General features: G+C 45.1%; 2 protein-coding genes across 3 annotated transcripts in view; both read right to left on the bottom strand.

Annotated features, from left to right (window-relative positions):
• The window catches only part of MAPKAPK5 (MAPK activated protein kinase 5), a 28,408-nt gene extending 20,905 nt beyond the window's left edge, over positions 1-7,503 (bottom strand). The window contains exons 1-3 of one of the 2 annotated variants that reach the window (XM_081868486.1): positions 6,976-7,503; positions 2,943-3,016; positions 1,925-2,000 (exon numbers count right to left, since the gene is read on the bottom strand). In XM_081868486.1, coding sequence (XP_081724612.1) covers positions 1,925-2,000; positions 2,943-3,016; positions 6,976-7,011 — 186 coding nt within the window. In that variant the 5' untranslated portion in view covers positions 7,012-7,503. The remainder of the gene's footprint in view (positions 1-1,924; positions 2,001-2,942; positions 3,017-6,975) is intronic. The other variant, XM_081868487.1, reaches the window with a different exon arrangement.
• Positions 7,504-10,984: 3,481 nt separating this feature from the next.
• The window catches only part of ALDH2 (aldehyde dehydrogenase 2 family member), a 29,132-nt gene continuing 19,108 nt past the window's right edge, over positions 10,985-21,008 (bottom strand). Inside the window, exons 6-13 of the mRNA XM_081868482.1 lie at positions 20,785-20,913; positions 20,105-20,218; positions 17,969-18,071; positions 16,731-16,915; positions 15,738-15,902; positions 14,347-14,504; positions 12,856-12,970; positions 10,985-11,555 (exon numbers count right to left, since the gene is read on the bottom strand). Of these exons, the coding sequence (XP_081724608.1) occupies positions 11,523-11,555; positions 12,856-12,970; positions 14,347-14,504; positions 15,738-15,902; positions 16,731-16,915; positions 17,969-18,071; positions 20,105-20,218; positions 20,785-20,913 (1,002 nt within the window). The 3' untranslated portion in view covers positions 10,985-11,522. The remainder of the gene's footprint in view (positions 11,556-12,855; positions 12,971-14,346; positions 14,505-15,737; positions 15,903-16,730; positions 16,916-17,968; positions 18,072-20,104; positions 20,219-20,784; positions 20,914-21,008) is intronic.

Below are 21,008 nucleotides of genomic sequence, written 5' to 3'. Positions count from 1 at the left end.
GGTCTCTTAGTCTTCCTGTTATTCTAGCTAGTTCAGCATAATTTATCATCTTGATCTGCCAGTCATTTATAGTAGGTATTAATTCCATTTTCCAGCTTTGGGCTAACATAGTTCTAGCGGCCGTTGTGGCATATAGAAACAGATTTTTGTCCTCTTTTTTGATTTCCTTGCCAACTATTCCTAGCAGGAAAGCTTCAGGCTTTTTGGGAAAAGTATACTTAACTTTTTTTTTAAGTTCGTTGTAAATCAGTTCCCAAAAGCCTTTTACTTTACTGCATGTCCACCACATATGATAGAACTCACCATCCCCCTCTCCACATTTCCAGCATTTCTTAATCTTCAGTTTATAAATCTTAGCCAATTTCACTGGTGTGAGATACCACCTATAAATCATCTTCCAGAGGTTCTCCCTTAGTGCCGTACACGCCGTGAATTTCATATTTACATTCCACAAGAATCAACTTAGTTTGGCAATGAGGGAAGCACATCAGCCACATGCTCAGTTCTTTTCCCAGTTTATACTGGCTGCCTGGCATGTTCTTGATCAGCCTTCCCCAACCTGCTGCCCTCCAGATGTTTTGGAGAAGAGCTCCCATCCTGGCTGGGACTGAAGGGAGTTATACTCCGTAACATCAGGAGGAAAGCAGGCTGGGGAAAGGCTGTCCTTGCATGCGCGCCAGTATTTTTAAAGCCAAGATAAGCCCATGCTTAGCCTGAGCCTTGGGGTGTAGGGTAGAATCAGGCAAGAGGCAAAGGAGCACGATTGTGCAGAGGAACAACAAGGCAATCAAGGCTGGTTGGCGGAATGCAAGACACACGTGGGGGCTGGCTGGCTAAGTCAGGCAGGCAAAAACAAGGAGGATTACAAACAGGCAAGCAAAGTAGATACAGCAAAGCAATGTTTGCCAAGAGGTCCATCTGCTCTGGGAAGAATGTGGAGCAGCCTGCTAAGCAGCCTCCCCTGCTTCCTTCTGGTGATGTGCTCAAAAGCTGGGCTCAAGGAAGCTGATCCCAACTGCAGGGCTTTCATGGGTCAACAGGGCAAGGTTGAATAACCTTGACGCAGCAGAGTTAGCAAAGGGGAATTGAAGAAATAAAGAAATGCCTCTGAGTAACTCACCACTTGTAACACGAGTAACAGTTTATGGGGGAAACCGTGAGACAGTTTATGGGGGAAACCGACCCCGTAATCTGGATATCATTGCCTGCTCCACTTCCAGATCTGAGTGGGGGGGTTGATTTTCAGCCCAGTCCAGCCAGAACCATCACTAACATCAGTACAGGTGGAGAACAATTTCATCAAGCTTCTGTGTGGAATCTTACTGCCATTAAGGCAGAACCAGAGCAAACCTCAGGTGTGAAGTGAGGGATTCTAGGGCATAAGGCACACATGCGCACCATAATTTTAAGAAGACTTGGAAACCAAGTCTTATGATGAACGGTTCAGAGAGCTGGGTATGCTTAGCCTAGAAAAGAACAGACTGAGAAGAGATATGATAACCATCTTCAAATATCTAAAGGGCTGTCACATGGAAGATGGAGCAAGCTTGTCCCTTGCCAAAGACACCAACAGATAAAAATGTCTACAAATTGTGCCCAGCATCACCAAGGAAATGAAATGCCTGATCTCCCACAGGATAATAGTTATATTTTAAAAAAAAAATTTGATGCATTATGCTTTATTTTACATTGTAAGCCATGCTGGTTTTATTTGACATGGAAAATAGGCAGAAAATTATTAGACAATTAGGAAATCACAGTGGCTCTAAATAAAACAGCAACAGTCCACATATATTTAATGGGGTGTGTTAAGGAGTGCTTCTTACTGCTATAAATTGTTTTAGGATAACTGAGTGGGCAGGGGAAGAACACACAAGTGGAGCAACAGATCTTTAGAACATTTTCCAAGAAGAGTGGACTATACCTCATTTCTAGCTTTAGGGCGATCGAGAAGGATCTTCAGTGCAAACCGTTCTTGAGACGATTTTTTCATGCAGACTCTGTCCAGATAGCAGCAAAATCATTTGGTTAGTGGGGAAGCTATAAAGAAGCTACCGACATATGAATTAATTACTCATTTGAAGACAGAGAGAGAGAGTGTGTCTAAATCCTTCCCAATCTAGACTCCTGCATTATTCCCACATTAATGTTTGGACATAGTGTGTTGGGAAACATCCCTTGAACAGGGCACAACATCCTGCCTGGAAGCCACGGCATCTCCCCAAACCTGATGGAACATTTGTTGTTTAGTCGTTTAGTCGTGTCCGACTCTTCGTGACCCCATGGACCAGAGCACACCAGGCTCTCCTGTCTTCCACTGCCTCCCACAGTTTGGTCAGACTCATGTTTGTGGCTTCGAGAACACTGTCCAACCATCTCGTCCTCTGTCATCCCCTTCTCCTTGTGCCCTCCATCTTTCCCAACATCAGGGATGGAACATAGGAAAAGTAATTTGATTGGTCAGAACCCAAATATAACCCCTGCCTGATCAGGCCCATCCATGCTTCCTAAAATAAAAAAGAGCTACTGGGGCCACAGCTAGCTTATTTAAGTAGCTGGATTAAAAAGTGGTTTATGCTCCTATGCATGAGCACAAAAGCAGTCCAAAACAATTTGGAGGTGTGCGAGACCATGTCTGAAAGTCACATTTTGCTGTGTTTAAACACATATGAGAATGGCATTTTAGTGCATTTATTTAAAAAAAACAAACATTGTAAAGGAGTCCTGTGAACTTCTGGAGCAAAATGTGCAAATTGAGGATGGGAACCTTATGCAATAGTGGGACAGACGCCTAATAAATAAGAGCATTAAAGATGTGTTACACAAACCGAGTAAGAAATGAGCGAAGGAATATCCATTTCTGCTCACAGCATAATTAAAGCATTCAGTATTTCATTATTATCCTGAGAGTTTGATCACAGCAATAAAATGCATCTGCTTACCTTACTGGACCACTGATACCAGCTCCCAGCTTCTGAGTCCAGTTAATATGGTATTCTTCTAAAATAGAAGTTTCCTGTTTTAAAAAGGGAAAAGAAGAAACATGGAACTACAGCATCATCTCTGGAGAGCTCAGGCAGAGCCCTATGTGATGCCAGCTGCAAATCCTATATAGTGTAATATAGTATATTATTGTAATTATATAAAGAGCATCTCCAGAAATACCATACCAATTTGTTCTGTTCAGTTTATATGCTGGATCTTATTTAGCTGTAACTCTAGCATTTTGCTGTTTATGAGACATTTACAATAAATTTGGATATATACTAATAAATCGGGAAGGGGGAGGCAGCAGGAGAGAGGGGCAGCAGCACAGGCAGGCAGCATTATGTCATTTTGGTGCCAAGCGATGACCTTTGTCATGGACTGGTTGGATGCAGAGGAGTGGAAGGAAGACCCAGCTGGGGAACAAAGCGCCCAGGGATTGGGGGTGGGACAACAAGTGGCCAGAGGGAGAAGTCTGGGAAGAAGAGGTGCCGGAAGCCGAAGAGGCAACAGGGAGAGTCTAGTTACAGTTGGTAGTCATGTTGGTCTGCCGTAGTCAAAACAAAATAAAAAAAAAATCCTTCCAGTAGCACCTTAGAGACCAACTAAGTTTGTTACTGGTATGAGCTTTTGTGTGCATGCACACTTCTTCAGACACCAAGAGTCTGTGACAGAAAGAAGTCCAGAATCAGAGGTATAAGCTGCAGGAGACGAGTGGGAGAAGAGAGGCCAAGATGAGTCAGGCTGGTGAAGAGTCACAGGTGTCTCCCCCTACTGCTGCAATAGATCTCCTCCTCCTCCCTAAACCAGAAGAGGGCTGAAATGGGCGGAGCAGCAACAGGCTTCATGGATGCGCAGTTTCCGACTGCGGTGAAAAAGCCCTGGATAGGAGACTTAAGATGGCTATGGGGAAGCAGGGGCTTCCAGTCTTGACAACGGATTCATGGGGTGAGACCTACTGGGGATGAACTGCTGTGCTCATTAGACCTGACATCAGCTAAGTTTGCGCATGTTTTTGCTAATAAAGACTTAATTCCAACTTTGAATGGTGTGACTTACAGCCAGCTCGCTCTTTGGCACCTTTATACACTCACAGGCATTTTAGGATCTCTGGCATTTAGATCCTGATCTTCTGTTTCCGTTAGATGCCAATGCTATTGTAGACCCCTTGGTCTTTAATGACTTCTTTACACTTGTATTTATATTTTCTATTTCTAAAGCCATCCAACTACAATAGGTATTGGGGAAATTTCATCCTCCGGATGTTGCTGAACTACAAGTCCTATCAACCGTGGCAATTGGCAATGCTTACTGAGGCTGATGGGAGTTGCAGTTCAGCAACATCTGGAGGGGCAAAGGTTCACCACACCTGGGTCTATAAAGAGAGGTACAAATTTAATGTATGTGTACAGCAACACCCACACATTCTTCCCTCAATAAACATTTCCTTCCTGCTCCTCTACAGCAGTAATGGCCAAACTTGGCCCTCCAGCTGTTTTGGGACTACAGTTCCCATCATCCCTGACCACTGGTCCTGTTAGCTAGGGTTGATCGGAGTTGTAGTCCCAAATCAGCTGGAGGGCCAAGTTTGGCCATCCCTGCTCTACAGTCTCCCTTGTGCAGGCATACATGTGTATGTTATCTTGGGGCAGAGACTTCTCTTCCCATTGAACCCTGAATACTTAATTAAATATGTTGAACCCAAATAATCAAACATTTTCCTATTTGCCCTGCCTCCTCCCTCTGCTGTCTCCCCAATATCCAATTTTAGTCCGTAAGCACCCTGAGGCAGAGACCTGTCATCTTATATTGATGGAAATATATCATGCATATAATAAATAGTTAAGAACACTGCCACGTTAAAGTTTGTGTAGCCACACAAACTACAGCGCACTGCAAACTACAGTGCAATGACAAATTGGGCCCTCAGAGCTGCTGGGCCATCACAGCAGTTTCAAACGGTGAGAAGGAGGGAACAAGAGATGAAGCAAACAAGTGGGCGGGTGGCCTGGTAAGTGGCCCAGACCTACAAGCACAGTGGTAGGTGGGGTTGGCAAGTGAAGTGAGCTGGGCCACAGACCCTAGTAAATTTATAAAATCAATAATAAGAATCATTGTTTAGGAATGCTGTGTATGTGAATGGAGCTACAATACTAACACCATAGTAACAAATAAATGTTCTTTCATTTTCTGATAAGTGCTGTGAATATATAAATGGCTCTACACTACTACTACTACTACTGCTGCTGCTGCTGCTGCTGCTGCTGCTGCTATTAGTTCAGTGATAGAGTATGCAAAAAATCCTGGGTTCAATCCCTAGGATCTCAGATAGGGCTGAGAAAGACTCCTATCTGAGATCCTGGAGCACCACTGTCACCTAGATGGACCAGTGGTCTGATACGGTATAAGGCAGCTTCCTTTGCCTGAATTAATCCTCATATTCCTAACAGAGAACAAAACTTGTAAGCATTGGAACACATTTCTGATTAATAATTCACTATTCTCTGAGTCACTGTACTCCACAAGCCCAGACCTGTGGGACATGTGACTTATTGGCCATGAATCATGGCAAGGGGGAGACCAACCTGGCCCCAACCATTCTCCAGTGAAGTAGCAACTGCTTCAACACTTGCTTTCTTCTTTCCTCTGTACCCTTCTTTCCTTTTGCATTGTGTCCACTAAGATTGTAAGCCAGTGAGCAGTGACTGTCTCGTATTTGTAAGTATAAGTATAGTGATTAGAAAACTCTAGCTGCTTTGGGGGTATTATATAAGAATAATGGGTGCCCTGTCAAATGACGTGAGACCCTTGGAGTCCATTCTAACTTTACAATTCTACAGTTCTAAGTAACCATCAAGAAGAGGGCCTTTTTCATAGAGGTACCCTGGCTGTGGAACAAATTTCCCAGGAAAGCTAGTCTGAGAAAAGACCATAATTTCAGCACCAACGGAAAAGCATCCAGTTCGCACAGGCCTTTAAAATAAAGTACAACATGTGGCCCTCCGTTTTTAAATCAATTTAACTTTGCAGCTGCAGAGTTTTGTTTTTGTTGTATCTGTGTCCATTTTTGACGCCTATTTGTGTTTAAGCTTAGCTATTATAAGGCACCCAGGGAAATTTGTGTCACAGAGCAACCTACAAATGCCATTAAGTCAGTCTTCCCCCAGTGTATAGTCTCCAGGTGTAGTTGAGACCACAGCTCCCATCATTCCTGACCACTGCTGCCCTGGGTTTATGAGAGCCCAACATCATCTGGTTAGAAGGGAAGGTTGCCATAAATAAATAAAAAATGTATCTGAAGAAGTGTGCATGCACACGAAAGCTCATACCTAGAACTAACTTAGTTGGTCTTTAAGGTGCTACTGGAAGGAATTTTTTGTTTTAAATAAAAAATATAAGAGATGCACGATTGCCAAAGTCCAGGATAAGAACGTAAGAAAGAACCTGCTGAATCAAGGCACAAGGAGCCCATCTAGTTCAGCATCTTGTTCCCATAGCAGCCAAACAGATGCCTATTGTGGGAAAGCCGTAAGCAGGACCCAAGAGCCCTCTCCGCTCCTGTGGTTCCCAGCAACTGTTAATCCTAAGCATTTACTGCCTCTGACTGTGGAGGCAGAGCATAGTAGCCATCGATAGCCTAACAATTATTATTATTATTATTATTATTTATTATTTATACCCCGCCCATCTGGCTAGGTTATCCGCCACGGCTCCTCTTTTAAAGCCATCCAAATTGGTGGCCATCACTGCCTCCCGCGAGTTCCGCGGTTCAGCCAAGCGCTGCATTTGAATCTCCCACGAGGCCGGGGGGGGGGTTCGGCCCGGCGGCGAAGGCCCTGCTGCCGTCCGAACTCTGCCCACGCTCAGAGGCCCCGCGCCCTGCCCGTGAAACCCAGGCTTCAAGTCGAACCATTCAGCGGCCTCCTCCTCCTCCTCCCTGCCCACCCCTCGGCGCGCCGTCCACGAAGGCCGCCCCGCAGGCCCCGCTACCTTGATCATCTTGTCCGCGTCCGGCTCCTCCGACATCCTCCGCCGCTTCAGGCCCGGCGAGGGGAGCCCGGGGGGGGGAAGGAGGGGGAGCGGGGCCGGGCTAGGCGGGGGGCCGCCCCTCCAAGTCGGTGTCGTCGGTGTCGTTGTTGTCGCCGCCGCCCGCGCCGCTGCCGGCGCTGCCGCTGCCCCCTCCGCCCCCGCCTCCTCCGCCGGGCTGCCGCCTCATCCCCACCCAGCCAGGGAAGGAAAGCGAAGAGGGCGCGAGAGGCCTTTCCTCACGGCCGGGAGGCTGAGGGAAAGGAGGGGAAGGGAGGAAATGATCGCCGCCGCCGCCGCCGCCTCCTCAGCTTTTCCTAATCCGGGCTCCGCCTCAGGCGCCGAGGCTCGACTCCGGCTAAGGAGCCACCAGCCATTGCCTCAGCTTCGCCCCCGCCGAGGGCAGCCGCGCCTGATCTGCCGAGCAACTCCAGCGGGGGTCGCGTTCGGAGCCGGGGCCTGCCTTAGCTCCCTCTCTCCCCCGCCGTCTCGCTCCGCGCGAGCAGCGGTCCCAAATAGGCCTCTTTCGCGGCGGGGGGAAACTTATCAGGCGAGTGAAATAGGCATCACGAGCGACGCGACGCCGTAGGTGAAAGGCCCTTCCGCCCTTTCTTCACAGATGTTTTTAGGGTGTGTGGGTTTTTTTATTATTGCCCGGGGACCTTCCTCTCTTTCGCGTCGCTTTTTGATGGCGCTTCGGTGCGGGGTTACCTGAGGGTAGGAATAAAAGCCGGGAGGGAATTTGATGCCGGCAGAGGGGAGGGGTTTTCCTTGGCACGACGTCGCTCCGCCCCCTTTCGAACACGCCCCTTTGTGGGTTGGTGGGGCGGTTTGGGTCACTCGACCACTTTTCGAGGCGAAGTCTCGCGATGTTTGGAGATCGTCAAGCTCCCGGAGAGAAGCGAAGAAAGAAGGAAGCGAGGCTGGTGGCCATTTTGGCAGCGCAGCTCTAACCGTGGTTAAAACCTATGTAAAATAATCAAATGTAACCCCGCTGTTCTTAACCATATTAAGCACATGCACCCCCAATGACATAATAAAAACGTTGTTTTTGAGCACGTCTTTACACGAACATAACCGTGTATCATTTCCTTTCACACGTTTGTGCCTGTGAATTACAGCATTTTAACTACCCCTGTATCAGCCAATAGGTACCAAATAAAAAATGGTTTTGTCCTTAGTAAAGGGTGGGGGAGATAAGAAATGCCAGTGTTTGTCCTCTGGATTTTTTTTCAGGCTGCTTTGAGGCACGTTTGGCTTCCACACAGTGTGGGGGGAGACTTCTGGTGCCAATTTTAAGGGAGAAAAGTTAAAAGCCCAATGGGCTGTGGTAAGCTCTTAGGTACCAACTTTCAGGTCTCTAACGTCATTTGTTTATTTAAGCATATTGCCAAACTACTTGGTGGTGCATTCAACATACATAAGTAGCAACAGTGCTTTTAATTTTGATACCCTCTCAGGAAGTGAGGCCAAAATTCTCTGCGCATACAAAAAAAAGGATCAAGGATTTCCTTGCAAAACTGTGTTCCGCATCTTTACCTGCATATAAAAGACAAATAGGACCAGCCCCAAAATGCTATAGTGTGCAGTGCTCCTGTTGAGCCAGCCATGACCTTTACAGCAATATGCCATTTTATTCCCCTCCCAGATTCTGTTACTTCTTCTCCCAGTTCAGCATCGTGTAGCCAGTCATACTTTTTGCTCTGTCCCCATTTGGCCAAGCTGTGTGTTGTCCCTATGGTTCACTTCCTGAAAGTATTTATTTCCCCCCATACTTCTGCAAACCTTGATGATGCCCCAACCCTGGTGCTAGCTCCTTTTTGTAGGTGATGGAGTTTTAGCTATGCAAGTTTAAGCAGCTAGAGAATGAGTTCAAGGGTAGCATCTTTTGCCATAGCTAAAGGCAAAAGTGCCCAAGGTAAAGTGTATGTGACTTGGACATTGCGCTACCCTTGGACATTACGCTACATTCCAGCTATGCATGTCAGTCCTGAGGGCCATGTAGAGAGGCTGGGAGGGCCACATTCAGTCCCTGTGCCTGATGTTCCTCACCTCGATATAAAGGATATGAAACATGCTGCCACATAATGTGGCAACACAGATTATTTTGCTCCGTGAATTTGTTTAATCGGTGGCTATATGAAACCTTGCATTGCTTGCTTGCCTGGCTTCCGGACTTCTAGGAAGCCATAGGACCGGTCAATGATGGTTCTTGAAGTCTTGTGTGCAGAAGCCAACTCCTCTTGCTGCTAACTTACACACTCACTTTAATAATGTCCCTCTCGGCCAATTGCATTCTGTATGGGAAAGACTGTCAGTCACCATATTGTCTACACAACAATCTCCCTACTTTCAAAGCGTTCAGAGTATTAAAATTAAGGTTCCTTAGTTGCAGATGACTTGCAGCAGGTAAATATCCTGTTATGTACTGAAGGTCTCACCCTGGGCCAGCAGGAGGATACTGTAGATAGTTATGCAAATGAAGGATCGAAAGTGTTGTTCAGTGATTGGATAGTTTTAGAAAGTTGTTACAGTAGCGTACTGGAGCTCTATATAAGCAGGCTGACTGAGCCCTTCAGTTCAGTTCTGTTCTGGCCTCTGAATAAACAAGAGCTGTTTGAAGAATCGCTGTGTCGTCTGATATGTTCACCCGCAACTTAACATATGCTATATCCATGGACAGCTGACAAGGAATGCTCTGTGACTGTCCATTTTTCCCTGTGATAGCCTGGTGGCTTATACCCAGTGGGGTTTTTTCTGGGGGTACGGATATCCCTAAACATTTTGTGAAGCTTTGTACTTTTGTCCATTTACTGTATTTATTTCCCCCAATTTGAACTATAAAATGGTGGTTTTCTTGAGTCAAAATGAGAGTACCTCTAAACATTTATTAAGAAAAAAAAAATCACTGCTTATACCATATAATAAAGCTGGGTTTTCAAATATTCTAAGTAACAAACCTACGACAACCCAAAATAAACTAAATTCTGAAGAGTGGCTGCTGAGGGAGCATGGAATTTGAACCCTATGTTTTTCACTTGAATAGTGAAGAACTCTAAGGCTGAATTCTCACCAGGCACTGAAAGTACTATGATACCATCTTAAACTCATGGTTTTCCCCAAAGAATCCTGGGAGTTGCCATTTTTTAAAGGTGCTGAGAATTGTTAGGAGATCCACTGTCACCCCCTTCATGCAGTTAAAATTCTCAGTGTGGTTTAAACAGGGGACTCTGGGAACTGTAGCTCTGGGGGGAATAAAAAGGTAAAGGTAAAGATATCCCTGCCCGTACGGGCCAGTCGTGTCCGACTCTAGGGTTGTACGCCCATCTCACTTAAGAGGCCGGGGGCCAGCGCTGTCCGGAGACACTTCCGGGTCACGTGGCCAGCGTGACGAAGCTGCTCTGGCGAGCCAGCACCAGCACAGCACACAGAAACGCCGTTTACCTTCCCGCTATAAAGCGGTACCTATTTATCTACTTGCAGTTTAGGGGTGCTTTCGAACTGCTAGGTGGGCAGGAGCTGGGACCGAAAGACAGGAGCTCACCCTGCCGCGGGGATTCGAACCGCCGACCATACAATCGGAAAGTCCTAGGCACTGAGGTTTTACCCACAGCACCACCCGCGTCCCTACCTGGGGGGAATAGGGGTGTCCTAAAACTTTCAGCACCCATCACAAACTACAGCTCCCAAAATTCCTTAGGGAAAGGCACGACTATTTAAAGTAGTATGGTGCTTTAAATGTATGGTGTGAATGTGGCTCAAAACACTCACCCATCTTTCTTGTTTCCATTGTAATCACTAGAAAAAGTCTTGGCATGTTGGGAATTCAAAAGAAGAAGAAGAAAACCACCAAAGAGTGTTCCTTCCTCTATTATACAAATCATTTTCTCTCTATTTCATCTTACCCCATTTGCACTAAGAGAAAAGGGTAGCCGTTTTAACCAAAAATGGTCAGCAACTGAACAAATGCATGTCAACTGTGAAATTTTCTTTATGTATTTGATATAAGATCAGGAGGGAAAAATCACAGCCTGTGCTGGCTTCACAGCATTGATTGTCAAAATAAGCAGACAGTTTTAGAGCTCTCTTATATAAAAGGGTAAGTTTCTGTTTAGGTTACACATGGAGAAAGGACGGAAGTTCTCATTACTTAGGTATTTGCTCCTATAAACAAACCTCAAGATACATTCCAGATTACCATAAATGGGTACCATATAATCAGTTTGAAAAACCAGTTTGAGAAATTATTCTTAAAGCTCAAATGGATATCTGCACCCATTAGTGTAACATTAAGATATAGGGGTGCCTGGTACAGAAAAAAAGTGAAGTAAAATATAAGCAGGTAAATAAAGATTTTTCTTAAAATATATGAAATAAACGATCTTAGGTTGCTTGTAGAGGTGAAGGCTTTCTTCATGAAGGAGGTTCCTCTACTTCAATCCTGCTTAAATGCTGCTATCAAGAGGAATGGCAGCTTAGACTGACCGTTTCAGATATACAGCTGGTGTCCTTTAAGAATTCTTCTGTGGAACTTTGATGGTTACCTAGAAAGAATATGGTTCATTAGACTTGGCCAACTTTGCATCTCTCACTCTACAAGACAACCAGTCCCAAGATGACTCCCATGTCAACCCTGTTAATGCAATTCAGTTTAAAACAGTTTAGCAGAAACCTAGGATGCTGTTAGGACCTTTTGCATGCAGTGCACATGCTCTACCATTGAGCTTCAGCCCTTCCTCAAAACAGGATACAGTCTACATAATATTGTGCTGGATTAATCAAACCCTACAGCTTCCCATTTACAACAGAATTGGCTGGAGGCATCCACTAGCATTGGACAGAACAATACTCAAATTTCACTGCTTTCAAGATGCCTGATCTGCTTGGCTTATTGAAGCAGCACTGTATAAGTCTCCTAATTCATTGCTCAAGCTGTGGGATACTGGGACAACTGCTTCTCACTCCAATGCTTTAAACTGACTCTATGGTGGGTATCAATTCTTCAAAACTAGAAGAATTCCAGTGCCTTCTTTACATCATAAGAAATGCTTCCAAGCAGGTACTTAAAAGGTGCCTAAATATTTTTGTTATGATCCAAAGGTAGGAATTTTACGATAACCTAGCATACCAAAGCATTAGCTCAATGTTAGCCCACAAACAACACTTAAAGATAGTAATGTTTGGAGCCTATTTGTTCAAGATTTACTGCTCTTGTCCTGTCCAGTTGTAATTTTACTTGCAGACAGATGCAGCCACCATTCTGCATCGAAGCCCAGTTTTCTGTTCACAACTAAAAGGTTGCCATGAGCAAAAAATGGTTTATTGAAAACAGGAACATGGTTTAGACGTATTCCCAAGCCATGCTTTGTCATGAGGCCTGAACCAACACCATCTGAACCTCCATGACCACCAAACCATAATCTGCTGTGAGGTTTCGAAGGTGTCTTGTCACATAGGTCAGGCAAACAGTGGTTTAGTGTTACGCCTGAACTATGGTTTGGGAATTCCTCTCCCCTTTGAGAATGTCATCAAGGGATTCTCTGGGAATATTGGGAAAGAAGATCAGACAAACCATGGTTTGAAGTCTAAGCCAGAGTTAGTGAAAGACTTGCTTTCATGTTATGTCTACGAAACCAATGTTCAGTGGGCTAAGGAGAGCAACATTTGACAATTCTTTATTCCGTTCTGTACAAAGTGAAATACCGTCAATTCTCCCATAAGCAAGACAAGTTTTGTTTACTACTTGGAAAGTCCTTGCCATTCTCTACTGGAAGATGCAAAATAAAAGCTTCAGTTTTCAAAATACTTAAAAACCAAACTAGGACGAGAGTTTCAGATCCTCACCGTTTTTACTTCCATGTATGGCGTGAGACCATATTCTCCCCCTTCCCGTCCTTGTCCAGATGCTTTGTACCCACCAAATGGTGTCTGGCTGCCAAACACGTTGTAGCAGTTAATCCTGCAGGAGACATTGGGGGTTAGGAGTTATTTCTGGAGCATTTAGATAACAGAAGACTACAGTGGTACCTCGGGTTAAGAACTTAATTCGTTCTGGAGGTCCATTCTTAATCTGAAACTGTTCTTAACCTAAGATACCACTTTAGCTAATGGGGCCTCCCGCTGCCGCCGCCCCCCCCCCCCCGTGATTTCTGTTCTCATCCTGAAGCAAAGTTCTTAACCCGAGGTACTATTTCTGGGTTAGCGGAGGCTGTAACCTGAAGCGTCTGTAACCTGAAGCTTCTGTAACCCGAGGTACCACTATAATCTCATTTCTTGTCCACCCGATACCAAGTCTAACACTGCAGGCCTTGTCCAAGGCACCTATAAATTTGGAGAACAGGCACTGAATTTGTCTGAGAGGTTTGAATACAGAAGATGAGATGTGAACTTCCAGCATTTCACATTTGAGGAGGAGAGGAAGGGGCCTTTTGTTAAACTGGCAGACTCATGAACAGAGTAATAAAGGAAGTAATACTTTCACTGCCTGTTATTTCTCCATTTGATATATGTAACCAAAAAGAATGGATACTGAAACGTAAAATTCTGAATTGATACTGGTTTAAGTATTTGCCTGTGTTCACCAATCTAAACATCACAATGCAATTGCACATCATAATGTAAATGTAATTACTCTGACATTCATCTTCTATCATATATCTCAGTTTACAAGTTTAAAATGACATTATTTTCACTGTTTTATTTAATTGTTTGATTAAGTTATATGCTCATATGCAACAAAATGTGTACATTTATGCAAATGTATTAATATTTTTTTAATTTTCCAAAACTTTTTTTTTAATAAAAAAAACACACAAAGGAAATAATACAGCCTCGTGTCCAGGTGAGTTCCCACTCATCTGGTATTTCTGGTCAGCCACAAAGATTAGCAAATTGTTTCCCCCAAAAAAGGTAGAAAAGTTAAACCAGCTAGGAAGTTAAATTCTGAAGAATGTCATACAGTTAGCAATACATAACAGTTTCAAAAGTTCGCTGAAGAGAGGAAAATAGAAAGCTAGCTCAAGCTAGGCAAACTCGGCCCTCCAGATGTTTTTTGGCCTACAACTCCCATGATCCCTAGCTAGCAGGACCAGTAGTCAGGGATGATGGGAATTGTAGTCTCAAAACATCTGGAGGGCCGAGTTTGCCTATGCCTGCTCTAGCTCAATATTGTTACCATGACTGACAGCAGCTCTCCAGGATTTCAAGTCAGGAGCTGCTGGCATACCAGAAGATGCCAGGGACAGAACCTATAATCTTCTGCCTGCCAAGCAGGTGCTCCTCCTACAGCATTTCCTAAAGCATTTGGTGACTGCTCCCCAACATTTAGCCTCTTACCAGACGGTCCCAGCACGCAGACCCTGGGAAATGTAATTTGCTTTGTCAATGTCCTTGGTGAAAACTGCTGCCGCGAGGCCATATTTGGTGTCGTTTGCTCTGTGGATGACTTCCTCTATGGTTTTAAATTTCAGTATCTGCATGACTGGCCCAAATATCTGTAAGACAGAGCAGGATGCATATGGAAACAGATAGGTTTGGTAGACAGGATCTTATAAATCCTAAGCAACTTGGGACCTGGTTACCTGAAGGAATGCCCTCCCTCATATAGTCCTGCCTGGTTGTAGCGATTAGGAGGAGGAGGAGAAGAAGGAGAAGAAGAAGAGGAGGGTGATTTTGGATTTGATATCCCGCTTTATCACTACCCTAAGTAGTCTCAAAGCGGCTAACAACCTCCTTTCCCTTCCTCCCCCACAACAAACACTCTGTGAGGTGAGTGAAGCTGAGAGACTTCAGAGAAGTGTGACTAGCCCAAGGCATAGCTGTCAACCTTCCCTTTTTTTGTGGGAAATTCCCTTATTCCAGTGCCGTTTCCCGCTGCTATCCTGGATTGTTATATATCCCGTACACTGTCCCCGGGACAGGTGAGGCTGTTGATCCCTTATTTTCGAGGTTTCTAATCCCTTATTTTCAAATCTGAAAGTTAACAGCTATGGCCCAAGGTCACCCAGTAGCTGCATGTGGAGGAGCGGGGAAGCGAACCCGGTTCACCAGATTACGAGTCCACAGCTCTTAGCCACTACACCATGCTGGCCATCTGGTAGCAAGCAGGGGAAAGGCCTTTTCTGTCCTTGCACCCAGCATATAGAATCATCTCCCCCCCACAAAATAAGGCAAGTACAAACTCTGCAGTTTTTTGTGCCTCCTATTCACTCCGGCCTTTGCTGGTCATTGATACCAATCAAACCACTGAGCAGTGTCTGAGACTGTACTAAATGATTCAATTGCATTTTAATAGATTGTTCTTGTTCTTACAGTACTGATTATTGTGTTGGCATTTGTGTTGTAAACAGTCTTGGGATTAGAAATATCTTATTTTATTATCTCCACAAGATTTATATACTGCTTGATTAGACTAAGTTGCTTACAAAGCAAATAAAACAATGACATTTTCAGTAGAAACCAAAATTGCAACTTGCATTCTCTGCGCTAACAGCACTCAAAGTGAGATGGGGCGCTACAATAAAAATCATAACAGGTAATTTTAAGTAAATCATAAGTGAATGTACAGATAAAAGAGGATGGTTGGTTGGTTCTGAAGGCCACCACTGTAGCTCTGAGACACAGACCAATACAGCAGGAGAGAAAAAGAGAGGGATCGCGTAGACCCCTCTAACCACAGCACTGTTATTCAGAGTCTAACAAGTACAGGAAAACATTTTGCTGCTGACCTCCTCTTTTGCAATGGTCATGTTGTCCTGCACATCTCCAAAGATGGTTGGCTGGATAAAATAACCTCTGTCTGCAGCTGGACTGCCACCACAGAGCAATTTGGCACCTTCCTTTTGCCCAGTACCAATGTATCCAAGGATCTTCTTATACTGAGTCTCATCCACCTAGAAGACAAAAAAGCATGGTATGGCAGGTCAGTTCAATCCTTCTCAGAATACAGAAAAATACACTTTTAACACAACATCATGTGTACATGCCCATACGCGAACAGCGATTCTACAGGCAGAATGAAAGACATCAACTTTTTGTTGATGAGGTTATGAAGATCCTCTGACAATGTCATCTGTCAGGGCTCTCATTGTACGCATTCCTTGATCCTTGATTAAGCCAGCTGGGGCTGACGAGAGTTGAGAGACCAATAACATCTGGAAGGGACTGCCAGATCCCCATCCCTATTTTAAATCAACTGCCTTTGGGATTGGGTAGACAACAAGCTTTAAAATATTTTATTTGTTGAATATATACGTTGGCAATTCCCATCATCCCTAGCTAGCAAGGCCAGTGGTCAGGGATGATGGGAATTGTAGTCCCAAAACAGCTGGAGACCCAAGTTTGGGAAACATTGCTCTAGATCAGTGGTTTTCAACCAGTGAGCCGTGGCCCCCTGGGGAGCCTTACGTTGTGGGTGGACTGTGTCCCTTCGCCCCCAGTCTCTGGGCTACAGCAAATGCTTCCCCCCCCCTCTCTCCTTTCCTTTCCTCCCCATCCTTGCCTCCAGATTGGCTGTGAACATACATGTAGAGCCATCATTTGTGTTATCATGGTAATAATAGCCATCTGGGTAGTATTAAAAATGAATTAAATACACATAAACTGAAAGCTCTTTTGGGGCCATTTGCCAGGGCGAAATTCCTTCCGGTCTAGGATGTCTCACAGTTCTTCCAATCCAGAATGTGTTTTGTAAGGGCAAACTGGAATCTCTGTGCTCTCACCTGAGGGCCCTGCTCCGTTTTGTGGTCAAATGGGTTTCCAACCACTCTGGATTTGGCCCTCTCCACGCTCCGCTCCACAAACTCGTGATATATATCTTCTTGGACGTACGTGCGGGACCCAGCACAACAGCACTGCCCTTGGTTGAAGAACAAGGCAGAATGAGCCTGCTCAACGGCCCAGTCCACTGGAGGAGAGAAGGAAGCCACAAGTCAGGAGATCTGGAAAGCAATTATCTTCACCACCAAGAGCATTAAGAATTACCAACAAATCACCCCAGCTAAGATATGTTGCATGAATCCACCGTGGGGTGGCCCTGTTCTGTGGTGCATGTGTAATAATAGGTCAGAGTGTTTCAGGAGATTACAGCCATTGTTAACCAGGTTATTTTTCTTGTCCCTTCTCTCGTTAACTCCTAAAAACAATAATGGCTTCACTTACAAAGACCTACTCTTGTAATTAAAGGGATGCGGGTGGCACTGTGGGTTAAACCACAGAGCCTAGCGGCTTGCTGATCAGAAGGTTAGAGGTTTGAATCCCTGCGATGGGGTGAGCTCCCTTTGCTCAGTCCCAGCTCCTGCCAACCTAGCAGTTCAAAAGCACATCAAAGTGCAAGTAGATAAATAGGTACCACTCTGGCGGGAAGGTAAACGGCGTTTCCGTGCACTGCTCTGGTTCGCCAGAAGTGGCTTAGTCATGTTGGCCACATTATTGGCTCCCTCGGCCAATAAAGTGAGATGAGCGCCGCACCCCCAGAGTTGGCCAGGACTGGACTTAATGGTCAGGAGTCCCATTACCTTTACCCTTGTAACTGATAGCTGCTACTTGGCTAAAGCTAACCCATCAGTGGAAGTCCTCTACGAAGTTCTCACTGCAGGGATGGTGGTTCAAAATCTGGCCTCTTGTGCTAGCTGAAAATATACGCAAATACCTAACTTAACGAGGGGTGGTAGTAAGTGGCCAGTTAGAGATGAGAAGTACAATCACCACTTCTCCAGAAAGCTTTCTGATTAGAGTCATTATTGAGATACTTCCCAGGCTAAGAAGTTCCTGACGCCTAGTGGACACATTTTGTGTCTTTTGGAAATTTATCTTTTAGTTTGTTCTAAATCGTTGCGTGCTGTATTGTTACGTTAAAGTTCTTTTGTGTAGCTATGAAACGTATTATGTTGTGATGTCATGGATTTATAAATAAAACTATATCTTAAACACTAAAGAATTACTAAGAAATGTCTCTTACTTTCGGCATCAGACATGATGATGTTTGGGCTCTTTCCACCAAGCTCAAGGGTCACCCTCTTCAGATTACTCTCTGCTGCAGCCTTCTGGATCAGATGACCAACCTAGAAATTGAAAGACGGGCAAGCTTGATCTTCGGTATAAAAATAGGATTGGCTTAAGGAACCACCACGGTGTGGCAGGCTTAGCTCTAGATTGGAGGGCTGGGGAATGGGTGGGGTGTCTCCTCTGGTGGACCTCCTCCATTGGTGTCAGAGACCAGGCTGGGGAGTAGAACTCTGATGAGGAATAGTGGGAGCCTCCTCCTCCCCCTGCTCGTGGCCAGGATCCTGAAACTCCACAGGAGCAGTGGAGTAGTGCTGATTTGGAACAATGGGTTGCTGAGGGGCACAGTTCGGAAGACAATAGCTGGGCAAAACCGGGAGGTGAACAGCCAGAAGAAGAACAGGAAGAGAGTGAGCTAGCAAACTCTCTCTCACGGGAAGATATGCAGCTTCTCAGTCCCTAGGCTAAAAGCTTAGTTAAGGTGGATTCACAGAAGGCTCAATAATAATAATAACAATTTATTATTTATACCCCGCCCATCTGGCTGGGTTTCCCTACCCACTCTGGGCAGCTTCCAACAAAATATTAAAATACAATAGTCCTTTGGATATTAAAAGCTTCCCTATACAGAGCTGCCTTCAGATGTCTTCTAAAAGTCTGGTAGTTGTTTTTTCCTTTGACATCTGGTGTGTTTTATAAGCTGGTCTCCGACTGTAATAAATTATCTATCTATCACCATAATTTTCAGGGTATGCTTTTTTTATTTGCAATTCTTTTTCTTATCAGCAGCTTGGTTATTAAATGCGATCTGCTACTATGGCTACGTAAACCAACTGATCTGTGAAATTCTAAAATCATAGGAACACAGGATTGTTCTTGGCTTCACCGCACTCCAAAAGAGCCTGTGGCAGCTTGGAGCAGCCTTTCTGTGTTGTGATTATGTATTGTACCAATGGTTTAATTGTATGTTGCTAGGTTAATAATAAGGGATGCGGGTGGCTCTGTGGGTTAAACCACAGAGCCTAGGGCTTGCCGATCAGAAGGTCGGCGGTTTGAATCCCCTTGATGGGCTGAGCTCCCATTGCTCGGTCCCTGCTCCTGCCAACCTAGCAGTTCGAAAGCACGTCAAAGTGCAAGTAGATAAATAGGTACCACTCTGGCGGGAAGGTAAACGGCATTTCCATGCGCTGCTCTGGTTCGCCAGAAGTGGCTTAGTCATGCTGGCCGCATGACCCGGAAGCTGTACGCCGGCTCCCTCGGCCAATAAAGCAAGATGAGCACCGCAACCCCAGAATTGGCCACGACTGGACCTAATGGTCAGGGGTCCCTTTACCTTTACCTTAGGTTAATATTGCACTGGATATAACTGTATCTCATGGTTTCATTTGCACAAACTGTTCTGTGATTTTCAACAAAATAACAGTTTAGAAGAACATCAGAAGAGCCTGCTGGATGGCCCATCTAGTCCAACATCCTGTTGTCACGGTGGCCACGCAGATGCCCCACTGGGAATGACAGATGCCCACATACAGGATCTGAGCACAAGAGCGCCCTCCTTCTCCTGTGGCTTCTTACAATGCAAATTTTGGAACTATTAGACTTGAGGGTCGTTTTACCTACATAAAGTATGATTTGGGCATATTTCAAAGTATAATACAGTCATACCTTGGTTCTCAAACAGAATGCGTTCTGGGAGTCTGTTCGACTCCCGGAACCGTTCGAAAACCAAGGTGCGGCTTCCGATTGGCTGTAGGAGCGTCCTGCAGCCAATCGGAAGCCGTGCAGGACATTTGGCTTCTGAAAATCGTTCAAAAACCGAAACATTCACTTCCGGGCTTCGATCGTTTGGGAGCCGATTTGTTCGGGACCCAAGTCGTTTGAGATCCAAGGTACGACTGTATTTATTTTTTGTAAAGAAAGAAATCAGTAAAAGTCAGAAGTCCAAAACTAGTTTAAAATATGCACCTCGAAATGAAACTGCACATTAAAATAATTGTCTACTTTACAGATCTGGCACAGGGTGTGACCTATCCTATGCCTTTCGGAAGGGAGGGAGAAAAGGGGAAGATTCATACGTGCAGATATTCCTCACCTCTGTGGAGCCAGTGAAGGCGACTTTATCCACTTCCATGTGGGAGGAAATGGCCGCCCCAGCGGTGTGCCCGTAGCCAGTTATCACATTCACAACGCCTGGAGGGAATCCAGCCTGCAGGTTTATAGAGACAAGTGAAAATCTTCACAATAGTCTTGTCCGTTCCAAAAATCAAAAGTTTGCCAGGGTGCTCATGCCTTCTGAGCACCCAGGCAAGGAGAAGAAGGGGGAAGGGTTGGTTTGGAGCTCACGCATCGTCTGAGTCAGCGAGCAGGATAAGGAAGGGTGAAGAACTAAGCAGAGAGTGGCAGCCCCAGAGACCTCTCTCTTAACATTTAAATTTTTATTTATTAAATTTTCATACTACATAAAAGGGTCAGATACCATTCCAATACAAAAGAAAAAACACACGGTCATAAACATATAGAAACCTATATCCTTCCCCCCCCCCTTGTGAATCCCCATCACCCCACCCTATCACTCCCCTCCACCACACCTCGACTTCCTTAACTTTTAATTTCAGTACTCTCGTTGCAATCTTTATGTTATTGAATTTTCACCTCCTTATCGCATCCTAATTGGTTTTATCCTTTCCGCTTTACTCCTTTAGTCTAAGCATATCAACATGTTCTGTTTTGAACAGTGTTTATTCATATAGTCACCCCGGAGACCTCTCTCACCTCTTTGACCAGGCTGGCCATGTACAGGCCAGTCAGAGGCGTTTGCTCGGCCAATTTCATCACCACCACGTTCCCTGTGGCCAAGGCAGGCCCCAGCTTCCACGCCTGCATCAGCAGCGGGAAGTTCCACTGCAATAAAGAGAAAGGGACCAGATCAACATCGAGGAAACACAGGAAGAGGAGGGAATCTGGGGGACGGGGACGGACACACGTTTTATTTATGT

This window comes from Podarcis erhardii (genome assembly GCF_964252035.2).
Source record: "Podarcis erhardii genome assembly, chromosome: 7".
Classification (NCBI taxonomy): domain Eukaryota; kingdom Metazoa; phylum Chordata; class Lepidosauria; order Squamata; family Lacertidae; genus Podarcis; species Podarcis erhardii.
This window is presented reverse-complemented; position numbering and strand designations above follow the sequence as displayed.